The 23,955-nt window shown below is 40.5% G+C and overlaps 3 protein-coding genes across 4 annotated transcripts; 2 read left to right on the top strand and 1 right to left on the bottom strand.

The window, feature by feature from the left end:
• The first annotated feature begins 2,363 nt into the window (after window positions 1–2,363).
• On the top strand, window positions 2,364–7,007 carry LOC116203149 (GDSL esterase/lipase At5g45670-like). Of its 2 annotated transcripts, none has more exons than XM_031534814.1 (4): window positions 2,364–2,928; window positions 4,285–4,533; window positions 6,214–6,460; window positions 6,565–7,007. In XM_031534814.1, exons 1-4 carry the CDS (start codon window positions 2,509–2,511, stop codon window positions 6,777–6,779), a joined length of 1,131 nt encoding a protein of 376 aa, XP_031390674.1. In that variant the 5' UTR covers window positions 2,364–2,508; the 3' UTR covers window positions 6,780–7,007. The 2 variants fall into 2 exon arrangements, with proteins under 2 accessions (XP_031390674.1, XP_031390675.1); XM_031534815.1 differs by having other exon boundaries at window positions 6,560–7,007.
• Window positions 7,008–14,933: 7,926 nt separating this feature from the next.
• On the top strand, window positions 14,934–18,574 carry LOC116202432 (protein DETOXIFICATION 54). Its single transcript, XM_031533975.1, has 4 exons — window positions 14,934–15,409; window positions 15,555–15,657; window positions 15,929–16,804; window positions 17,791–18,574. The coding sequence occupies exons 2-4, from the start codon at window positions 15,604–15,606 to the stop codon at window positions 18,382–18,384; spliced, it is 1,524 nt and encodes a 507-aa protein (XP_031389835.1). The 5' UTR covers window positions 14,934–15,409; window positions 15,555–15,603; the 3' UTR covers window positions 18,385–18,574.
• A 2,696-nt stretch (window positions 18,575–21,270) lies between these two features.
• LOC116205718 (protein WHAT'S THIS FACTOR 9, mitochondrial) lies at window positions 21,271–23,526 on the bottom strand. The gene has a single exon (XM_031538366.1). It carries the CDS (start codon window positions 23,258–23,260, stop codon window positions 21,389–21,391), a length of 1,872 nt encoding a protein of 623 aa, XP_031394226.1. The 5' UTR covers window positions 23,261–23,526; the 3' UTR covers window positions 21,271–21,388.
• Between the last annotated feature and the right edge of the window lie 429 nt (window positions 23,527–23,955).

The following is a 23,955-nucleotide window of genomic DNA, read 5'->3' as shown; positions in this document are numbered from 1 at the left end:
CGAGACATGTGGAGCGCTGCAAAACATGTCACATTGCTAAGGCTCATTCTCAAAATACGGGCCTTTACACTCCACTTCCGGTCCCCAATGCACCTTGGGAAGATGTGAGCATCGATTTCGTGGTGGGATTACCAAGGACACAAAGGAACAAAGACTCGGTCATGGTGGTGGTGGATCGATTCTCTAAGATGGCGCACTTCGTTTCGTGCCTTAAGACCTCAGATGCATCTCATGTTGTAGATCTTTACTTCAGAGAGATTGTCAAGCTTCATGGCATTCTGAGGACCATCACTTCCGATCGTGATACGAAGTTTATGAGTCACTTTTGGCGTACGCTTTGGAGAAAGCTTGGAACTACTCTTCAATTTAGTTCCTCCCATCATCCTCAAACCGATGGCCAAACGGAGGTGGTTAATCGAAGTTTGGGAAGCTTGCTAAGGTCCTTGGTGAAAGGAAATATTCGCCAATGGGACATGGTGCTGCCTCAAGCGGAATTTGCTTATAACCGATCTCAAAGCAAGTATATCGGTAAGAGCCCATTCGAGATTGTTTATGGATCTAATCCTATTGGTCCGTTGGATTTAGTCCCTTTTCCAATTAATCACTTTTTTAGTAGTGATGCTAAAGAAAGAGTGAAGCAAATTCGGAGTATGCATAAAGAGGTTCGCAAGAAGATCATTCGGCAAAATGAGAAGTACAAGGAGCAAGCCGACAAGTTCAGGAAGCCGGCAACTTTCAAGGAATGAGACTTGGTATGGATTCATCTTGGCAAAAGAGCGGTTTTCCCAAGGTCGCTTTAGTAAGCTCAAGCCTAGAGCTGATGGACCTTTTCGCATTTTGAAGAAAGTGGGTGAAAACGCATATAAGGTTGAGCTACCGGGAGACTATGGAGTTTCTGCGACTTTCAATGTCTCTAACCTATTGCCCTATGCTGGAAAAGACGAAGGGTCCGACTTGGGGACAAGTCTCTTCCAACCGGGGGAGAATGATGGAGAAAACGAGAAGACCATATGATGGTTCTAGAATATAATTAAAGGCTGTTGGACTGAAACCGAAGAGTCATTTCGTGCTTAGTTTTCTGAGTCGTTTCTGCACTAAATAGGATCAAATAAGATGTCATTGGAAAGCCCTAGAAGTCTAGTTTCCAATGAATCAAACTGTTCGTAATTTGGAATTGTCTAGGAAAAGTTATTGTCATTTTCGTGAGTTGTGTCCAGAAAAATCCGAGAAAATAGAATTAGAGTTAATGGGGTGTCTTGGGAAGGTAAAAAGTCCTTGTGTCCTTGTTCTATAAATAGGATGATCGTGTAACGATATGGGCAAGTCATCTTTGAAGTAATCAATTTATATTCTAGAGTAACTCATTATTTGAGTTGTTTTTCTCTGATTTCGAATAATTCAGGTGGATTTCTAAGGTTCTTCGGGTCGTTCGCTCGTTGTTTTGGGGGCTTGGTCCTCTCTTCTCTCCTTACCGCCATCATTTTATGTATAAATATCACTGTACAAATCAAATCAATGATAATAAAAGAGGGTATAGCGTATTGGCGGAGGCTTAGCCTAAGATTTGATATTCTTTGTGCGACTAATTATGCCTCTTCAATTTATTAGCTCTTAAAATTTTTATTTCATTATACTTAGATCCAAAAACATCTCCTATAATCTTTAGAAAAAAATAATAATAATGATAGTAGGCTAAAGTTTCTTTCTGTTTATAGTATCCATTCAATTTTTTCACATTATATCTCAAATTATGAAGAGGTCAACATTCAATTTTTTTAGCAAAGAAAGATCATTATATTTACCCAAAAAAATATCATTATATTTAATATTTATGTAATCAAAGGAAATATCGTTATATTTTGGGTGAATCACCTAGAAAAACACGATATTTTTATACTTTTTTCTAAATATGACACGATATTTAGATAATAGCACGGAAATACACGATCTTTACATTTTTTTTCGTAAATATAGCACGACATTTAGACAATAGTATCTTCTGTGCTATTTTTCAAATGTCGTGTTACATTTAAGAAAAAATATAAAGGTCGTACTTTTCTAGGTGATTAATCCTTATATTTATAGTAAAATTGTCTACCTAAGTAAATTAATATGCAAAATAAAACTCATTTAACATACTGAAAACTAATAACTACATAGAACTAATATGGTGATCAATTATAAATATGATTAAAATACAGTCTTCGAAATATGAAATTGGCTATATGTTCATGATTGATGTATTTGTCATGTAAAAAATATGGCTCTATTTTAGAAATTTAATATTTTCAATAATTTCATTTTTTTTATCATACAATAATTTCATTAGATAGAAACAGTAAAGTTTTCTTTTCTCTCTTTTTTTTTTTTGGAACTAGGGACAATAAAGCTATATCGATTTCTTTGCATTTATTCACCGATCTATAAATAACGCGCTTCAAAGTCTCCAAAACGTCGTATAAATAAGCCCCTCTCTCTGAGACTCAATAATCCTCAAAAGAAACAGCCATGATGACCAAAAACATGGTGATTGCGCTGTCCAGGCCCCACGTCCTCTTCTTTCTCCTCCTCGCAAGCTCTCTGATGCAGTGCCACTCCCGCTGCAATTTCCTCGACGAAAACTTGTCGACCACAAACATCAAGGGGATGTTTGTGTTTGGGAGCTCTGTCGTCGACAACGGGAACAATAACTTCCTCCAAACCTCAACCCGCGCCAATTACTTGCCCTATGGGCTGGACTTCCCGGTCGCACCGGCCTCTGGCCGGTTCTCCAACGGGAAGAATGTCATTGATCTCCTTGCCAAACTCCTCGGGCTCCCCTTCATCCCGCCTTTCTTGGATCCTTTGACTAAGGGTCTGAGGATGGCTCGTGGCGTCAACTTTGGTTCCGGTGGTTCCGGTATTAGGGACGAAACTGGCTCTGTTACGGTGAGAAATTAACATATATACATAATGATATGGTTTGACAACCATAAAATTATAATCATCGGTTCTTCTGAGATTATTTGAGAAAAGTGGTTTTCCTTATCTATTTTTCGTGTTCACGGAGCTTATATAGACTTGATTTGAGCTCATAACTTAGATTGTTAGGTGATAGAACTCAACCTCTTTACGAAATGCAAATCCTATTATTACTATTTAATTGGCCAGTGTAAAATTACATTTTGTTTGACTTTCAACAAAGACCCGATGTGAGCATCCAAGACATCAGATGATATATCCTAATAGTGCCGTCTTAATTATTATTATAATTAGCACATATATAAGACATTAAAGTCAAAATTTACCCACCAACAAAAGTGTTGGTTAAGTGGTTAACAGTTCATCTTTTACGAACACAAGTTTTAATTCCGAGAAACGCACTTGTTGGGAGGGGGAGAGAGAATAACCTTTAATGCTCGAACTCCTGATTGGATTAGTCAGACTCTATTGGACTCTGAATAGCATGGTACACATCTAAAAAAAAAGTCAAAGCTTACCGACGGAAATTAGTTCAAGTAGTTCGATATTTATTACACTTTAAGTAAAGTCTCGAATTCGAGTCTTTGTAAATGTGAAAAAATTCATACTGGGCTATCTCTTAGTGGGCTGACTCGACTTGACTGAATTAGTTAAGACTCAATTCATCTTCTAGATACTAGATTGTACGTCGAAAAAGTCAAACTTATTCTTTCTTCTATCCTCGATTTAATAACTTGTACTAGGATTACTTCAAATCTTTTCCTTCTTCTTGCTCCTCCCGTGACGATCTAGAGATAGTTGCCTGTTTATGTTGACCTAATCAACAATGGCATTGAACAGTGCTCATTCGTGGTATATCTATTACGCACGATATCGTCTCCTATGCAACAACCGTTCTTGGCTAAACCTAAGAGGTTTTGCGAATTTGAATTTTTTCCTATTGAAATTTACCAGTCCCCTTAATTCATTTCCATATTCCCTACGAGACCCATGCATTGCTTTTGTTCATAACCTAAACGAAAAGATTATCCAGTATCTTCCTTATTCATGGATCCGACCAAAGAGGAACAACACTTAGTTACATGATCCCCACGCTCCATGGTGCGAGAAAATACCAGTGTAGGAGTGCAAACCAACAATGAAATGATCCGTCAAATACATGGGCCGGCAGCAACTCGTAGGTTTACCTATTGTGAGGAATGACTGCTTAAAATATCACTTCTCATCACTTAGGGGTCCGACCAATAACATAAGGCTGACATCGGGAACCTGTTTCTGCTGAAAATTAATTGTTGGATATGAAAATCGGAATAACTTTTGCAGGGAGACGTGATGAGTCTGAAGGAACAAATAATGGCGTTCGAGGGAACAACACTGGGAGAGCTTGAAGCAGAGTTGGGGTGTGGGAGCAAAGAATCCCTGTGCCACTTCCTATTTGTGGTCGGAACCGGCAGCAACGATTACTCCTTCAACTACTTCCTCCAATCTCCCCCCGATTCCGATGCCGACACTGATGAGAAACTCCAAGCCTTCACCTCCAATCTCACGGCCTCCCTCTCTCAATATTTCCAGGTATGTCTGCTTTTCCGAAAGTAATTATGATTCAATCCAATATCTCTGACACGACATGGTTACATACATGTTCAACAAGACGGGAGGAAACCGTACCAGTCTTTCAGCCATAAGCAAAACCAATTGACATCATTTCCGAACCGAATATTATTACAAATTTACAAACCAACTAAAGTTGGGCTCTGGGATGGGCCCCTGCGAGTGGAATGTCATCTCCCTACTCTCCCTATCAGGGCGATGAACCAGCTTTATTTAGGAGTTATTACGATGACGGTTATGATGACATGGACATATTGCCGTATACGGTTAGGATCATTTTCCATTTTGTCCTAACCATAATTGGAGCACGTTGGAGCGGCCTTCTACATATATATGAGTCGTTAGTTCCTTTGATGCATATGAATCTATCTGGTTGGTTTATTTGCTTGCAACATTAAATTCTCTGGAAATAGAAAAAAAAAATCCATGATCTCAGCTGAAATTGAGCGGATTTTTTATTAGTTTTGGGTCGGGCCTGTGTTTTGTCGGCCCACTTGCGGCTCGTGTTTTCCTTTCTATTGTATACCGTTATGTTCTTTCCTTCATTTAACGGGAGTTGTAATATAGATATAACACCAAAGGGGAAAAAATTAACAAAGAAAATGAAGTCAACAAGTTGCAATGGATTTGACAAACTGCATTTCATGTAAGCTGACTTTATCTGAAAGGTGTCAAAATCCTCGTGACTATGCCAACTAAGTCTCGAGCAAGTATTTGCGGCCGTCTTTCCGAAACTCGAGTGGAAAAACCCTCGAGAAGCACCAATGGAAAATAAAGGTAATTATGTTCTACATGTGTCCTTCCGGGAATTGTTTTCCCAAAAAAATAAGGATTTGGAGTAGTGAGAGTCGCACTCCTTCTCCCTGCACTCCTTCACCAGTGATTGATCAACACAATTATTCTCATAAGGCGCAGTCTCCCAATAAAACTCTAATAGTCAGCGGGGGGGACAATTTACTTGAACTTTCCCGATTTTATATACGAACTTCCTGTAAGCTTTTCTAATTACATACAAAACTCTTATTTTAGAAGAACCGCCGAGCACCAAAGACTACTCGAATGATCTCCTGCAATTTCGACATGAAGAGTTATATTAATTTATGTTTGACAAATCAATAGTTAAGCTCCGTTTGGATTTAAAGTTGCATTTTAAAATATTACTTTAACTTAATTCTACCCACAACAAAATAAAATTCTACTAATAACAAAATAAAATAACTCATACAAAGTCGAAGGGTGGGTCCCATTTATATTACTTCTTTTCAAAATTAAAAACACATAACTCATACAAAGTTAAAAGGTGAGTCTCATATATAACTATTTATACCATTTTTTTTCAAAAGTAAAATTTAATTTTAAAATGTTACTTACAAATCAAACGTAGCATTAATTTTGAATATAAAGCAAACCCATGAGAATACCGAAAAAGATGGATCACACTCGAAATTCTATAAATTTCGATGGAGGCGGATGCACCGAGACCTGATTGATTGATTGATAATTGACACGGATCATGTTAGAAAAATCGTAATTATTTTTATCTGATTATTAGTAATCATTTCTATTTATTTATTTATTTATTTATTTATTATTATTATAATTATTATGGTCATCATCATTTCTATTGTATGGTGGATGCAGAAGCTGTACGGTTTAGGTGCCAGGAAATTCGTGCTGATGTCAGTGAATCCGATAGGGTGCTATCCCTACGTGAAGGCAAGCAGACCAATGGTCAGAGTTCAGTCAATGAACAGAGCAGCTCGTCTCTTCAACTCCAACTTGGTCTCTCTCGTCAACGACCTCCCCGCCCGCTTGCCCCATTCCCACGTCGTTGTCGTCAACGCCTACAAAATCATACGAGACATCCTAAAAAACCCCAGCCCTAAAGGTTCGTGTGGTATATATCTCTAACAAACTAGTGAAACTTACTTACTAGCTCCTTTACTCTTAATCGAGATGTGAAATTTATCGTCGAAACTGATCTCAGTTCAGGATTCACGAATACCGAGGAGCCGTGCTGCGAGGTCCGGTCGATGGCACAGGGCGGGAACGGGATATTTTGCAGGCGGGGTGGGTTGACGTGTTCGAACAGGAGCAGTTACGTGTTCTTCGACGGGATTCACCCGTCGGAAGCCGTGAATGATCGGATATCGTCCAAGGCTTTCACTTCTTACCTTTGGTCTGAGGTTTATCCCTTCAACGTCTGACACCTCGCATGGCTCGTCTAGCTTAATTAACCAACGGTTCTCTCTATCTTCCTTGTCCTAATTAGTTGAATAAAATTCCTGAATCCGATACTAGTTCTCCTAGTGGTTTCGGGTTTTCAAGAAGTTAAGGTCAAAATGAACGTATGGCATTTGTATATGAATATTTTTCATGAATTCACTCATATCAGGATCACAGTTCATAACCTAAAATATTATGAGCTTCTAATATTAATGAATCATGACCCATATTAATCATCGAGGAACAACTTTTGGCACACCTAAGACACCTTTAATCTTTGGCACTACAGGAGGGAATAATTAAATTCAGGTTGTAATGCTTTTTTTTTTTGATGGAAAAGGTTGTACTGCTTTAACTAAGCCATTAGCAAAGCCCAATACATATCAAAAGCATACTTTGAGCTTTTGTCGTCACAACTGCTTAATTGGTTTACTATGGCCCGTGGGGCCTTTTTCAATAGAATTATTGTTGGACGATCGATTTGTGGAAAGGGCGGCCGTTTGTGGATCATTGATATTAATTATTCACTATATGGAAAAAGGAAAAGAGAAAAAAAGAATCAATCAAGATATACGTCGACAAGTTACCAATCACACACAACAAGAAAAATGGGCTATGACGACATTTTTTTGGGCCTAGGACAAGCGTTGCCAAAAGTCTCCTGATGCTTAGGGCGACACATGTTGTGTCCAATCGGCATAGGTCTGGCCGATGCTAGCCCGACCTATGGCTACGCTTAGGAAGGGTCGCCATAGAACAATTAAAATTAAAGAAAAAGGTTTGCTCGACGCTTACTAGCGTTGGCCAAGACCTAGCCTAAGTCGATGCTTGGAAACGCCGGCTTGGGCCTATTAATATTTAAAAAAAAAACCAATAAGCGTTGGCGAAGGCTAGTTGAAATTTAAAAAAGAAAAAAAGAAAACAAAACAGCAAGTTGTCAACTCGTTGTTAGCGATAAATGTCTACATTGAAACCCTAAAACCCAAAAAATTCTAAACTCTAAAATCCTAAAACCCAAAAAACTCTAAAATCCTAAAAATTGTTTATCATTGACAACAAGTTGACAGCTTGTTAACAGAACGACGAAAACGAAGATGAATACAAAGATGAGGGTTCACAATGAATACAAAATATGCAAATTCAACGTATATTCAAGAGATGGAAAGAACTACACGCCAAATCGGATACATAGTCAAGCAACAACTGTTAATGCGAACTCGAGCATATGCAAAGGAAGTAATAGACGGATTAATCGATTGAGCCAAGCAGGAAGCTTCTCGTTGAAGGAGAATTTGGATTGGGCATCGACATTGTCGGACTTGAAGACCCTAAGGCCTTCCTCGAGCTTCAACCCGTTCTCCGTCATTAGGCGATATTTGTTGTCCCCATCCCTCGCTTCGATGCAAGAGGATCGAATTAGCCAGGGATCTCACTTGTAGGCTCCTAGACCTAAGACCAAACCCGAATATCTCCAAAACCAGCAACGATTTTGCCATAGACCGATTAAGAAACAAAAGAGGAGGAGTTAGTGAGTGAACGGAGAAGAAGGAAAGATTGCCACCCCGGGAAAAAGCAAAGAGGAGGAAGAGGAAGAAGAAGAAGGCTCTGGCAAGGGGACGAAGTAATCGATTTCAGCGGTGAGATGTTTGTAGAGCAAATAAAAAGAGAGAGAATGAGTATGGAGATAGGACTACATAGAGAAAGGAAAAGGAAAGTAGGTGATATAAATGATATAAGAGAAGACTTAATTTAGTTTTTAAAATTTTCGCCCAATTTGGTCTTTGAAATTTTCGCTGCGCAATGAGCGGGAACTTTCCTATCCAACGTTTCATTACAACAGTTGCCTTCTGACAACAAGCTGCTAACAAGCTATCAGATTGGTAATTGTTGAAAATTTTGAACAATTCATAAACTATCAGCTAGCTGGCAACAAACTAACGAGCATGAAATGTGTAAATCAAAGACTCAATCCCCTCCTTAATAAACACGACCGAATTTCATATCAAGGATATTAATCGGTGAGATCGCTCGTGTGTGATTTTATATTGGGCCCGTTTGGTTTCAGAATTTGATTTTAGAATCATAATTTTGATTTTAACTCTACCTATTACACAACAAAAACACACGCTTCCCAAGTCAAATTTATAAGACTATCTCATTTGTCTTTTTCCACAATCAAAATCAAAATCAAAATCAAAATCAAAATCAAAATCAAAATCAAAATTACTTTAACTCTGAAACCAAACGCACTATGGTTGCGTTTGAATTGTTAGTGTGATTTTAGAATCATGATTTTGATTTTGATTTTGATTGTGGAAAAAGACAAATGAGATAGTATTATAAATTTGACTTGGGAAACGTGTATTTTTGTTGTATAGTTTGTTGAGTTAAAATCAAAATCATGATTCTAAAATTAGTTTAACAATTCAAACGGGGCTATGTCTCGAACCCAAACTCGGTTTTAATTGGTTAAATATACATCGGGATTGAATATTTCAAAGTAACGAGTATGAAATGTGTAAGAGATCAAAGTACTCGATCCCCTCCTTAATAAGCACGATCGAATGCATATCTATGGGATTAATTGGGTGAGATTGCTCGTTTGTGATTTTGTATGTCTTGAACCCAAACTCGTCTTTAATTGGTTTAATGCATCGGGATTGAAAGTTTTAGTTAACGAGCATGAAATGTGTAAGAGATCAGAATGCTCCATACCCTCCTTAATAAACACGACCGAATTCATATGAAGGGGATTAATTAGGTGAGATTGCTCGTGTGCTATTTTCAATGTCTCGAATCCAAACTCGATTTTAATTGGTTAAATATATCAGGAACAAAAATTTCAAAGTTAACGAGCATGAAATGTACGTAAGAGATTAGAGGGCTCGATCCTTTCCTTAATAAACATGGCTGAATTCATATGAAGTCGATTAATCCGGTGAGATTGCTTGTGTGTGATTTCTAATGTCTTGAATCCAAAATCAATTTTAATTGGTTCAATATATCAGGATTAAAAACTTCGAAGTTAACGAGCATGAAATGTGTAAGCGATCATAGGGCTCGATTGGCCTCCTTAATAAACACGGCCGAATTCATATCAGGGGGATTAATCGGGTGAGATCGCTTGTGTGTGAATTTCAATGTCTTGAACCCAAACTCGGTTTTAATTGGAATTCAATATATCATAATCAAAAATTTCAAAGATAATGAGTATGAAATGTGTAAGAGATCAGAGGGCCCGATCCTCTCCTTAATAAACACGACCAAAGTCATATCAAGGAGAGTAATCGAGTAAGACCACTCGTGTGTGATTTTCAATGTTTCGAATACAAACTCGGTTTTCATTGGTTCAATATATCAGGATTGAAATTTTCAAAATTAACAAGCATGAAATGTGTAGGAGATTAGAAGGCTCAATCGACCTTATTAATAAACACGGCCGAATTCATATCAAAGGGATTAATCGGATAAGATCGTTTGTGTGTGATTTTCAATGTCTCAAACCCAAATTCGGTTTTAATTGGTTCAATATATCGAGATTGAAAGTTTCAAAGTTAACGAGCATGAAATATGTAAGAGATCAAATAGCTCGATTCTCCGGAATGAACACGACCAAATTCATCTCGAGGGGAGATTAATTTGGTGAGATCACGCATGCGGTTTTCAATGTCTAGTGAGACTTAAAGCCCTAAACCCTAAAACTCAAATTATGATGCATTTTCCACCAATCTTTATCTTATGAAAACAAGTTACTAACAAGTTATCAACCAAATCATATATATATATATATATATATATATTGAGCACCAACTGGAAACACGTTGACAGCTTGCTGTCAGTACGCATATGGTGACTAACCAGAAAGATTTAATTTGGATTTCAAAATTGTGGTTAGGCGATGGGCGGGAAATTTCCCACGCAACATTTTTTTTCTTTTCAATTGAAAAATTTGGGCGACACTTGAAAATGTCGGCCTATGTACCCTTGGTCGACGTTTTCAAAAGTGATGGTCAGGGGTCCATTTATCCCTTGGGCAACGCTTTTTTTAAGCGTCGCCCAAGGTATTTCCAATTAAAAAAATTAAACATTTTAATTTTTTTAATAAATGTTGGCGACGCTTCAAGAAGCGTCGACATAGGTAAACCTATGGCGACATTTTTCATGAAAAGCATCGCCTAAAGTCCATCTCATAGAACTTTTCGCGACACTTTTGTAAACGTCGCCAAATGGTCATTTTGTTGTAGTGATAGTACCATATTGAGAATATGATACATTTCATATGTCTGTATACGATACAAATGACTATATTCAACAATAGAATTTTTACAGGCAAAAGTGCTACTCGTTTTATGTCTAACTCCAGCTACGCATACCGTCTATAATTTTTTTTTGGAAAAAAAACACTTGTAATTCACAAATATTTCAATTTTCACGTCGAATGTGTACATATGTACAAACTTGTATAAGAAGGAATTGCGGGCACCAATTTAACTTCTCTCAATATGTTCAACCAAAAATGCATTCCCAGCATTTCCTCAAAGTTTTTCATTGATGATTAATCAAATTTACCACAAGGATACATGTTTGATTATTTTATTTTTTTTATTTCTTAACCTTTATACTTCGTTTGGATAGAATAGAAACAAAGAGAAAGGGACGAAAATTGATAAAAGAGATATGTTTTTCTTGTTTTCCTAACTCTTTATTGTTTGTTATTCTTGTCCTCAACTTTTTTCTTTTTACCATTTTGGTCTGGATATCACATTTTTTGTCAAAAAATACGTTTTTCATACAAAAAAGATTTTAATATTAATTTTTATGTTGAAATTCTTATAAAAAATTATAAACAAAGAAGAAAGATGGAAAGAAAGGAGAGAATATTATGAGGGTGAGGGAAGGATGCGATGATGGCCTCGTCGATAGCTACCGTCCTCCTAATTAGGGTCAATGGTGCCTTCGAATGGGGGTGGTGGCCGCCGGCTAGTGCCCCAACACCAAATTAAAAACAAAAATGGGAGAGAGAGGAAGCTTTCCCCCCTCCCAACCCCAACCCCATACCAAATTGAGGTCACTAGCAACCTCACTGGTTGTCGGCGACTCTTCATTTTTTAAATTTAAAAATTTTGGAAATTGGAATTAATATTAAAAATTATTTTTGGACAAAAACATATTTTTTTAACGGAAAAGGTGATGCCCTGGACTAGAGCATCAAGAATGAGAAAGGTTGAGGACAGAATGACAAAAAGTAAAGGTTTAAGATGAAAATGATAAAAATGCTAAAGATTTAGGGTTAATGTAGTATTTTAAATAAGATCTTAGAGATTAAATAAATAAGAGTTTTGTTATATCCTCCAAAACGATGGAAATAATTGTAATTTTATCAACATCCATCTAATATTCAAAAGTTTAGTGGTATTGACTAATCCAGGTACGAGTTGATTCAATCTACTAAAGGGGCTCCCAATAATAGATTATTATTATTATTAATAAGACTTAAGTTGGAAACTTTATGTAAGGTAAAGAGATGTCGAATCATCTGAACTAAATCACATTGAATTTATATGTAAATTTTAGAAGAATAATTAGGCATATATAATTTAATTTAAGAAGACTTAAAAATTTTTTGATAAATAATTCTAAATTGGGGCTAGCTAGCAGGAATAAGTTGAGGCTAAATTAAAGGTCCCGACAAAGAGGATAAAGGCGGCCGCTTTGGTTCTTTTAATGCCCTAATAATGTTCCAAACACACCCCCACTTTTAGATTAACCAATGCTTTACCCTTAATCAATATGCGCCCTTTCAATTATAGGAATTATTATTTAGAATAAGTTCCAGCCTATATGTATATGTACCTAATTAACAGTATTACTCTAGTGGGCCAAAATTAATTATTAATAATCACTTTCCCCAAAGTCCAATCAGCGGATATTTATGCGCTTTTAATCCTTTAAAAACACATTAATAAGACGTTTGATTTTAACGAAAAAAAGATTAAAACGTTTTCTTTTTCCTTTCCCAAAGCGCAAGCAATTGACTATAATAGGTCTGTACGTGCATGCCCATATTGCCGGTGCCTGTAGAACAACATAAGTTAGTGCATGCGCATGGACATTAATTCTCGTCTGCTCGGTCCAATTTTAGTAAGTTATCGAGAGTTGTATGCACTTATTAATTCTGACGACTTTCCGGTGCCTCCTTCCGTGGTAAACTTGGCAAATTCTCGTAGCTAGTGTCATACACCACGGTGTTGTGTTGATATTCCGATTGTAGGGTCAGAACACGTAGTTTATTTTCATCGTAATATATATATAGAGACCTAGAGATCAATCGGTTGAAAAGGTGTGTAGCTTTATCTATATATAAGTATATATTCGAATCCAATGAAAACCATCGAGAAATGCAGTGAAGTGCCGTGTCTTAAGCTATATCCAAGAGATTTGACATCCGGTATGTATTTTCATCATGATGATATTTCTTATATAAACTCTTCTATTTCACATTTTCATTATTTCTCTCGATGAATTCACTATCTCCATTTAAAGATTTAGAATCTTTTCCTTTTTTTTCCGGAGTTCATTTCACTAATCTGATTGCGATGTAACTGTGTCCAACTGTCCACTATATAATCAAATTAAAATATGAAAAAAAACTAAAGCAGAGATGAATTTTGCAGAAGCATCAAATTCCATTGTGCTCTGAATGAATCGGGGCGACTGGTTCTCTTTGGAATTGCTTCAAAGTTCCTCTGTATGTGTCACAGAATCCCAATCTCTCTCCACACATGTAGAACCCTCGATATATGATCGTAAAGCATCATCAAAAACCGCGTAAATATGTTATATATATATATATATCATATATGTACAAATACAAACACACACACAAAAAAAAAAAAAAAAATATATATATATATATATATATAATATATTACCCATGGCAGAGCCTAGTGCATAAGCCAATATTTAATCCTGGCTCTCGAAAAGCTTGGCTATTACTTAAGTGGGCCTACATTGTACATGGGCTTTAAGCCCAACGCTTAGCCCACTTCCATTAGAAAGAAGCATAAAATAAAGGGAGAATTACAAAAATAGCCATATAAGTTGACCTTTTTGAAAATTGAGTCTTATAAGTTTAATTTTGACTTTTTAATACTATAATATTTGTTCCATCAGACACTTATGGTCCAAATTGTGACTGACAGTTTATTGGTACTAACATGAACATAAACGGTGTCTAATATTTTACAGGTTTGATTAAAAGAATTACGCAATATATATATAAATTGAAACAAAAGAATGAAGAAGAAAAAACGACTCAACGAAAAAGAAAAAAAAAAGAAGAAGAACCAACTAGCCCCTTGCCAGGCAGGTAGGTTATTGGGGCTAGGGGCCTTGTCGGCGGCCTACACCCCCAAATGAGGTCATCAGTCCCTTCAAGGTTTGCTGCCAACCTCGATCGGGGAGGTGGGGGCCATCGACTAAGCCCTCGTTGCCGGCAGTCACCCAGCTCGAGAGGGGCTGGGTTCTTCTATTTTCTTTTTTTTTTGTTTTTAAAACTATTTTTTGAATTTTTTTTAATTTCCACATAGGCTTTTAAATAGAGGTGAAAAATATTTAACACTTTTTACTTTAACGTCAATACCAATTAACAGCCAGTCATGATTTTGACTATAAGAAAAAAATAAATTTATAGGTTCATTTTCGTAATTCTCTTTACAATGAAAAAAAAAAAGAAAACTTTTAGACTTCAGCTTAGATTCGGTACATGCTTATATGGTGTCCTCATCATGTAAATTGAATGCTTACACCTCTCATAGAAATGGGAACCTGATGAGACCGAACGGCCCCGGAGGCTCCACGGAAGTTTTGAATATCGGATTAGCGAATCGGTTTTGTGAGTCATTACCGAAAATCTAAATGCATAAGTATGATGAATTCGTATTTTGTCTGTGTTTATTCGCGGACTGTTATAATCGGAACGTGAAATCACTGGCAAGACTTTATTTCGAGATATTTTACATGAATTTTTTTTTTGGGTGCATTATGGGCAGGAACTATAAAGTCTAACGAAATGTTAGAAACGGGTGAGGAAAGGATTTATTTATTTAGTGCCCGTTGGAGACCAACTGAATCCCTTGCCTCCGTTTCCGTTTGGCTCCTCTCTCTCTCTCTCTCTCTCTCTACAAAATCATTAAAAATAGCTTACCATTGTCTCTCTCTCTCTGCTCTGTGTCTCGCTTACTCTGCTTCGCCGCCATTAGCAAGTCCTTTCCTTGTCCTGTCGACCTCACCCAGTGAATAAACCCACTCCAGAGTCCATACTCCATAGTCCATACTCCTACCCAGAGAAAAGAAAAGAACAAGAACAAAGAGGGCTGGGAGCTAAAACCCATAGTAAACCCCAACAACCTTCAGGCTTTCATCTTTGACAACCAGCCCCTCTGTTCTTGCTCTGTTTCTCGACCTCCTCCTTCTCCTCCTCCTCCTCTTCTGTGCCCTAAACGTTCGTCCTTTACCTTGCCGGCGGGTTTTCTGCCTTTCTTCTCCTTCTGCTGTATCGAGTCTGTTCCTCCATTTCTATGGACCGACGGTGACAAAACTTGTGAAAAAGGTGCAAACTTGATGGTCTTTTGTATGTTTTATAGCCCAACAGATTCAGGTTTTTTGGAGGTTAGGAATGTCTGGTCACCAAATAAAATGAACTTAGTTCTCTCACTGTTTGATCGAATGTTTTACTTTTTCTTTTTTATAAGCAGGTTACATGCTTTCCTTGTTTTAGCTTGGAACACTTGCTGGGCTATTACAATGGCGGAGAAAGACCCCGATCCCTCAGCCCGAAAGCTGCCCTCTGCCTTTGAGGTAACATTTCTTTAGATTATGCTTAGACAGATCCGCGCATGGAACCACCCCCACGAACATATGGAACGGAGCAAGAGCAACCTCGTAAATGAAAAACCGGTTCATATTCTCATGACGTTCTGTCTTATCTGTTTTAAGCTTCATAGAGGGTCATGTTTGAATGAAATGTGGACCGGTAGTAGTATATCATGTCGAAGCACTCGTTGACTTCTTTGAAAGCCAAAGCCGGTATGTTTCGGATGAGACTTCTGACCCTTTTCAGCTCGAGCAGGTTGTCGAGGAGCTGAAGGAGCTAATGGGAATGGTGCTGCCCATAACAGCTATGAACCTCCTGGTGTTTATTAGGCAGGTGGTCTCGGTCCTGTTCCTAGGGAGACTCGGGAGCCTCGAGCTAGCTGGAGGTGCCCTGGCGATCGGGTTCACGAACATAACAGGATACTCTGTCCTGGTTGGCCTCGCCTCCGGGCTCGAGCCGGTCTGCAGCCAAGCCTATGGCAGCAAGAACTGGGACCTCCTCTCCCTCTCCCTGCAGCGGATGGTCCTCATACTCCTAATCGCAATCGTTCCCATCGGCCTCCTGTGGCTCAACCTTGAGCCAATCATGGTCTCCATGGGCCAAGACAGGGCCATCACGGCCACCGCCGCCACCTTCTGCCTCTACTCCCTACCCGACCTGCTCACCAACACGCTGCTGCAGCCCCTCCGGGTCTTCCTACGGTCGCAGAGCGTGACCAAGCCCATGATGTACTGCTCCCTCGCAGCCGTGGCCCTCCATATCCCTCTCAACTATGTGGCCGTGGTAAGCCTCGGGCTGGGGGTGCAAGGCGTCGCCCTGGCATCAGTCATCACGAACATGAACATGGTGGGGCTGATGGCAGGGTATGTATATGCATCCGGGAGGTGCGAGCTGACATGGAAGGTCGGGGGACTAGCGAGGGTGTTCACGGGGCTGGGCCCGCTGATGAAGATGGCAGTGCCAAGCTGCGTGGGCATATGCTTGGAGTGGTGGTGGTACGAGATCGTGACGGTGATGGCAGGGTACTTGCCGGATCCGACGACTGCCGTAGCAGCCACCGGGGTCCTCATTCAGACCACTAGCATGATGTACACTGTTCCCATGGCTCTTGCCGGTTGCGTCTCCGCCAGGGTAAGAACTAAGAACTTAATTATCGATCGATTAAATTTTCCAAGTTCCAAGCAAAAATCTGCCATGGCTATATCATAGGATTGCCCCGTCCTAGTTATTTGGCCTTCCCATACACTTCACAATCTTCCAGGTTGATCCCTCTGTCTTTCTGAAATCCTTGTGTGTCTCTAGGCCCATCTACTTTCGTGTCCGAAAGACGCGAGGCTAATTTCTTATTACCCTCCGATACATAATCCCGATAAATGCGGTCTCGTGTCTAGGGGGAAAGGATGGGGGGCAAGACTAGCTAGTGTCTTTGTTTTCCTAGGAATATAAAACTATATGTGTGCCATTGCAATTGGGAATCTGTCATATTGGTGTTTGTCCTTTCCTACATTTTTCATTCCAGGAATTCCTCCTTTTCTCCTTTCCATGCCTAAATATTAACAAAGACACCATCCTGTCCGCACCCGATGAAGTATAAAAGACGTTCATTGCACTCATTCCATATCCCTCAATGGGTTGGTGATCGCTTTTCGGGCTTTCCTGAGTTGCCTGGGGCTTATTCAGGAAACAAACAATAAACCTGAAACTTTGTAAAAACAAGAAAAACATTTCCTCGTCCTGGTGGGCTGCCCTGTGATGACACGACGCTCACTCTACCCAGTACCTAATCGCCCACCCAATCAATGTTTTCTCTTTTCAAAATCGAATTATTCCGTCACTTTCCAGAAAAGATATGGTCAGCTGCTCTTCCGCCGCGGATGAATAACACTCAACAATAATTGCTCCATGTCGGAGATAGTCCGAACAGTACTATGGTTGTGTAAGAAAATTTTTTGCCTAGATGCGATTGACAGGTGTGCTGCACGGGCCCATGTCCTGGCCTAGGCCGGGTCGGGCACGATGAATAGCCAGAATTTCCTCTCTGTTTCTTGCCATAAGAATGGAAAAGGGTAAGCTATCATTGATAAGTGACCAATCGTGGATGATCGACGCAATTGCAGGTGGGGAATGAGCTAGGAGCAGGGAAGCCACAAAGGGCCAAGCTAGCTGCATTAGTTGCATTGGGATGTGCATTCGTGATTGGCTTCATCAATGTCGTATGGACCGTACTACTGAAGGAGAGATGGGCCAATTTCTTCACCGATGATGGGCTAGTCAGGGCCCTAGTCGCCTCTGTCCTGCCCATCATGGGCCTCTGTGAGCTCGGCAACTGCCCCCAGACCACCGGCTGCGGGATCCTCCGTGGCACCGCCCGGCCCGCCATCGGGGCCCGGATCAACCTCTGGTCGTTCTATTTCGTGGGCACCCCTGTGGCAGTGGCCCTAGCCTTTGCACTTGAGGTTGGGTTCAGAGGGCTGTGGTTCGGGCTTCTCTCGGCCCAGGCAGCCTGTGTCGTGTCCGTCCTCTTCGTGGTGCTGGCCCGCACCGAGTGGGAGGTGGAGGCCTTGAGGGCCCGGAAGCTCACTGCCCTGGAGATGAGCGGCGCGTCAGGCAATGATGATGGTGGGGCAGGAGGAAAGGTTGGTGATGGAAATGGAGGATGTGACGTTGAAGAGAGCAGAGGGTTGCTTGTGAATGGAGATGATAGCGTGTGATGATCTCCTCTGGATTTGGTATTTTGGCAACGTAGATATATCATCAAATTAAGTAATGTGAGGTCTAGAATCGGAGTTTATGCTGTGAACTAAGCTTGAGTGATCTTATCCGACACGACGTTGTGCGGAGTGGACCAAAGACTGTTGGCATTTTGATTGCATTAATCAATCGAGATAAGAGATTGATATCTAAGGTATTCCATGATGAGTGCAAACATCTTACTCTTCTAAGTCTATTTTGAGAATCACATGTAGTGTCTCAACCTATCAATTGAAATTAATTCTCGTTCGATTGTCAGTTTTTCTAATAAGCACGAAATACTTTCAATAAGTTTTGTGACTCTGTATAATAACAGGGAAAGTCTACCTATGAATAGAATTTGCCAATTATATAACCAACCTTGTTACCCTCCGCTTTTGCTTATTGGGTTGGCAACTTAGGGCGGGCCGCAGGGGTGTGGGGACATGAAGCGCGCATACTTGAACATGGTGCAATCAGGGGGAGTTGCCTTTGAATTTTAAGGTTTTGCTTCCACAGAGGTACTGAGAAAGACAAGTACGACAATGTCATTACATTGCCACTTATTCCCCATGCAAATGAGAAATAGCAGTCTCAATGTGAACATGATGTACACCTCTCTTTTAAAATGCCTTCCCCCGTATTGCGATAGGACTTGGACCTCGGCAAGATGGGAAAGCACTACAAAGTTCTGGGTGCATTTATTTCGGAGAAACTCGAACTCTTGTATCGGAAAAACTTTGATACTTGAAGTTGCATTACACTATCACAGTAACAGTAAGGATCCAACTCAAAAACGTTCTTCTCATATGTATGTAGGCATATATCTGAGCATGCGCAGAAAACACGTATGGCAAACGAGTAGGAGTTCAGGGGAGTCAACCATCGAATGTGAATGAAACATGAGCTGACCAGCGAGATTCCTTCCACAAGCATCCCTCAGAGGAGCCCTGCACATACACATGCTGGACTTTTTGATGGGTCTCCTTTATAACCAGAAAAGAATACGGACGTGCAGTGTTAATACTATGATGCTTTGCAAGCTTTATCAGAAGGAGATGGATGGATGGATCGGGAGGGGAATCGGACAAAGTTAGGTGTTGCGCATTACTGGGGGAGGAAAATGCTCGTGTTGTGTCCTACGGACTGCTTAGCTTCTCGAAAAGATTTAGGAAGTGGGGGTGCTCCTTAAAAAGTGCCCTTTTTAAGATGGGAACAGAGGAGGGACGAGTGGATGGGGAGGAAGGATGGGACGAACGGACGGACCCTATTGTATTTTATCACACACTGCTTCTACTGTGGTGGGTATCTATCATTAGTTCTTTCGGTGCTCTTCTGCTGTCTCTGCAGTCTCTTTTCTCTGCTCCTCTCATTCTCTTTTCTTTTGCCACAATTGATGAGGATGAGATGAACTTAAGAGTGAGGGAGAGGGACCTGAGATTGCGACCCAACATTTCACACGCGCGCGCGCACGCGCCCGCACAATTATATTGTTACGTGTGCATGCTTTTTCCCTATCCGATCAGATATGATGCCTGGCCGGTGGTTTGTCATCGATCTTTCCACATCCTTCCACACGTAGATGGTTTAACAATAAAAGTAATGGCCCGGATGATCATCCATGGACAACTGATATAACATTTGAGTGGTCATCAAAATTGCTAGATCAAGTTTGTGATCTCGTGCTCTGAGAACCCGATAAAGTCCATCTTTTACATAGTTCTTCTCCAAGTTTTGATGGACTTCCATCATATGGCTTGGCTATGTGTTGTCATGAAAGCTCGTGTTTGCCCCTTTTTCTTCACAGTGCATGAGATAGGTCAATTTGGTCCTAGAAAGGGATATGGAAGTGAGAATGCAAAATATGCACGAGATTTAGTATATGAAAATTGAATGCGATGTCACTGTACAAACCCGCATTTCCCCTGTTTCGCCCGACTTTTTTTACCTAACTGCTAGTAGACAGAATGGGTTTAAAAATGGGGGCCAAAAAAAAAAAATTCTGGTGCCAAAGGAAGTGATCTTTTATTCATAAAGCATATCATGGAATGAGGCCAACCTCTGTATAGTATCTGCTCCCATCTCCAGTCTCAGGTGATGGAGTGTCATTTTCAGATTATAAAGATAGGAATTAAAACGTGACAAAACTTCCAAACGCATCATGACGAAATGGAGCAGTCAATTTCATATATATGCCGAATCCTGCTTTTGATCTAGAGAATATATACCTCTTTCATCCACAAAAGTACCATGTGATGTGCTATTAACTGTATATTTGAAAGTAATCTGAACCGTGGAGTTTACGGCAAACTGCAGAGGAGGCCGACCTTTTTGTGTATATCTAATGCAATTCGAGGTCATTCGTGGAGCCGATACACACTACACCCCGAACATTTTGTGATTTTCCAACTTCGTAGCTGATGTTTCTCAAAAGGGTAAAGCGGAGGGTGACATTCAATTCAATCAAATCCTAACACTCCTACAATGAGGAGGAGAATATGAGCTTTTGGTCAATTTGGGCTTTCAAGATATAACACAAGCCTTCAAGCTGAGATTGCTCTGCGATGGGCGGCCCAAATACCATTTCCCAGAAATCAATCTTGCATTGCAATGGTCATACGGAGTTGGGAGTGTTCGTTTCCTCTTTGCAAGGAACTCTGAATTGAACATAATCTACAATACCGTGCTCCCAGGAAGAAAACAGATGCGTTGAGAATTGAAATTACTGCATCAAACTAGATCATCTACTTTGGCGGTACCACCCGGTTTAATTTTCAATTATCGGTACCAAGAATCGGCTGACAATGTCTGCAGGCAAGTCTTCGATACCTAGGCCTTGGAATTTGTTGCGTGTACAAAACGGAGCAGAATAAGTAACCCTCAAAGCACTAAATAATCATTAGAAGAGTAAAAACCATTACAGACAAGACATTACCATCTAGTAAAGCAGAGGAGCTAGCTATGGGATGAGCAGAAACAAAAAGCTCATGCCGGTGATAAACCCCTGCTTCTTCTAGATCTAGTAGTAGAGACATTCGATCTCTCTTGCGACCTTGTTCGAGGCTTATCACCTCTCCGTGCTTCCTGCCTCCAAGTCCCAGAGGATCTTGTCGAGACATTCTTATCGCTCTCACCAAATTGTCTTCTGTCCATTCTTCTCTCAGCACGACTAGTAGGATGATTCCTCGAACTTGAATCTCTTTCCCAACTTGCTTTTCCTCTCCGTGCTTCCTGCCTCCCAGTCCCAGAGGATCTTGTCGAGATGTTATTATCGCTCTCACCAAATTGTCTTCTGTCCATTCTTCTCTCAGCACGACCAGTAGGACGATTCCTCGAATTTGAATCTCTTTCCCAACTTGTTTTATCTCTCCGTGCTTCCTGCCTCCCAGTCCCAGAGGATCTTGTCGAGACGTTCTTATCGCTCTCACCATATTGTCTTCTGTCCATTCTACTCTCAGCACGACTAGTAGGACGATTCCTCGAATTTGAATCTCTTTCCCAACTTGTTTTTCCTCTCCTTGCTGAGGCGTTCCTACAAGTCCTACCCTGTCTAACACCTACATCCTCATCGAGATCATTGTCATCCTCATCAACATCACAATCATCATCGTCATCGTCCTCAAGTTCAGAACTTGACAGGTTATGCACACCATTATCTTCCTCACTCTCATCCTTGTCTTCAGCATGTTCTTTCAAACCGGAAACCTTCTGGTCCTGTTTTTTACTGCTCGAACTAGGGGCAGTAACCACTTTCTGCTCTTCCTTAATTGTGTGCATGAGATGAATGTACCTGCTCCTCATTACCATTATCGGATGCTCCTCGATTAGAGAACCCCTTTTGAAAGCCCCCTTCAGAACAACGGTATAAGTCCCTAGCTTTTTCGACAAGTAGAATATACCCGGGTGATTAAGCAGAGCCATTTTGAACCTTGACCTGATCCCAAGAAACTCTCCAACAGAAAGCACATTGTCCTTCTCAGTTTTCTTAGACACAAATAGATTGAGCAGCTCATGTAGCACTGCAGCCGCCCACTTATCAGACTCGCCGGTCTGAGGACCCAAATGGGAACCATCCTCGTATGGAGAAACGTAGGGCAGCCTCTGCCACTCATCGACCCATTTCTTGAACTTCTTGTCTATCTCGAACCCTTTCGAGAAATTCATGGGGAACACGACCGGAGTTCCTTTCTTTTCGATGGCGGAGACAGCATGCTCATTGCTCCAACACACCAGCTCCAAGACTCCAACTTTATCACTCCTACACGATTCTGAGCCAAAATCCCCATTGCCCGCAACCCTGAAATAGTCGGGGAAATCAGAGACAATGCTTTGAACGAAATCTCGAGGGAGACCCATATCCCACATTAGCTGATCCAGAAGACCCAGTGGGACTTTGTTGACTCTCGAAATCATCAGCAGCTTCAAAACCCTATCCGCAGCATCCTTCCTGTAACTCTCGCTCTGATAAATCAGCTGTTCGTCAGCATCCAGCTCCAGCACCTCGTCCTTGAGCTTGAAGTGGGGATGGACCGCAACCCCGCCGGGCATAAATTCCTCAAACACCGAGGGGTACCTGCGGACGAACTCGATCGGGCGAATCGGGATTCGGAGGGAGTCCCTATTCTGGGAAATGACGGAGATGGGGAGGGACTTGGAGGGCTCCGATTTGAGGAGGTTCTTTAGGTTGATGAGGGGCCGGAGGTTTCTCTCCCTCTCGACGGCGTGGTCGAGGCCCCGATCGCGGACGAATTTGACGGCGGTGGCGTCGAAGGAGGAGGGGCGGAGCTGGTGGGTCAGAGGAGGCGGGTAGCGGCGACAGGAAGAGGTCTTCGAGAGCCTGCGGAAGATCAGCGTCATGGCAGCAACGAAGCGAAGCTGGAGGAACTATGGATTTCGATTCAAAATCTCAGCTTTGTGCTTGCTTACCTCTGCACCGCCGCGTTAATGGCGTTGCTGTTTTTCTTTGGAGAGGGAGGAGAAGGGTTTTGACTTTTGACTTTTTAAAGGGGCCGCAGGGTTTTAGAGCTCTCTATTTCTTAGGCAAATTCGATCGATTGCCTTACATTTAGGTTTAGAGCTTTATAACAATTTAACCTAATTCGATTAATTTGATTTAGATGGGCTTAGGCACGTTGGGAGTGTCCTTTTTTTTTTTTTGGTTATTTCAAAATAGAATTTTAAAGCTGATGAATGCTAGTAAATAAAAACTATTGACAATTGGAAGCTCCAATGGTTTTTTTAAACGTGCTCTAGTTTTTATCTTTCTTATGGCGAAATGACCAAGGCACCATTCGAGTGAGTTAAAGAAAACCTATTCCATTAGGGGTCCATAATTTATGATAATAAGCTATTACTCAATTGAAATTTGAATCAATGGCCAAAAAAAGAAAATCTAAAATTTGGTTAATATGATAAGAGAATTTCACTGTCTCCAAAAATTTTGACTTCCCAATGATTACGAGAAATAATTCTCGAGAACATATATTACGACTCTATTAAGATGTATGGATTTGCACTCTTGCGCGCATTAGTTTGCTAATTTGCGCTGGGCA

Source organism: Punica granatum, chromosome 4, assembly GCF_007655135.1.
Source record: "Punica granatum isolate Tunisia-2019 chromosome 4, ASM765513v2, whole genome shotgun sequence".
Taxonomy (NCBI): domain Eukaryota; kingdom Viridiplantae; phylum Streptophyta; class Magnoliopsida; order Myrtales; family Lythraceae; genus Punica; species Punica granatum.
This window is presented reverse-complemented; position numbering and strand designations above follow the sequence as displayed.

Excerpts from the sequence above, each read along its gene's own strand:
- LOC116205718 (XM_031538366.1), bottom strand. The coding sequence starts at position 23,260 with ATGACGCTGATCTTCCGCAGGCTCTCGAAGACCTCTTCCTGTCGCCGC.
- LOC116203149 (XM_031534814.1), top strand. The coding sequence starts at position 2,509 with ATGATGACCAAAAACATGGTGATTGCGCTGTCCAGGCCCCACGTCCTC. Across the intron at positions 2,929-4,284 it reads ACGAAACTGGCTCTGTTACG|GGAGACGTGATGAGTCTGAA; the intron begins GTGAGAAATTAA and ends TAACTTTTGCAG. Across the intron at positions 6,461-6,564 it reads AAAAAACCCCAGCCCTAAAG|GATTCACGAATACCGAGGAG; the intron begins GTTCGTGTGGTA and ends ATCTCAGTTCAG.
- LOC116202432 (XM_031533975.1), top strand. The coding sequence starts at position 15,604 with ATGGCGGAGAAAGACCCCGATCCCTCAGCCCGAAAGCTGCCCTCTGCC. Across the intron at positions 15,658-15,928 it reads AGCTGCCCTCTGCCTTTGAG|GTTGTCGAGGAGCTGAAGGA; the intron begins GTAACATTTCTT and ends CAGCTCGAGCAG. Across the intron at positions 16,805-17,790 it reads CCGGTTGCGTCTCCGCCAGG|GTGGGGAATGAGCTAGGAGC; the intron begins GTAAGAACTAAG and ends ACGCAATTGCAG.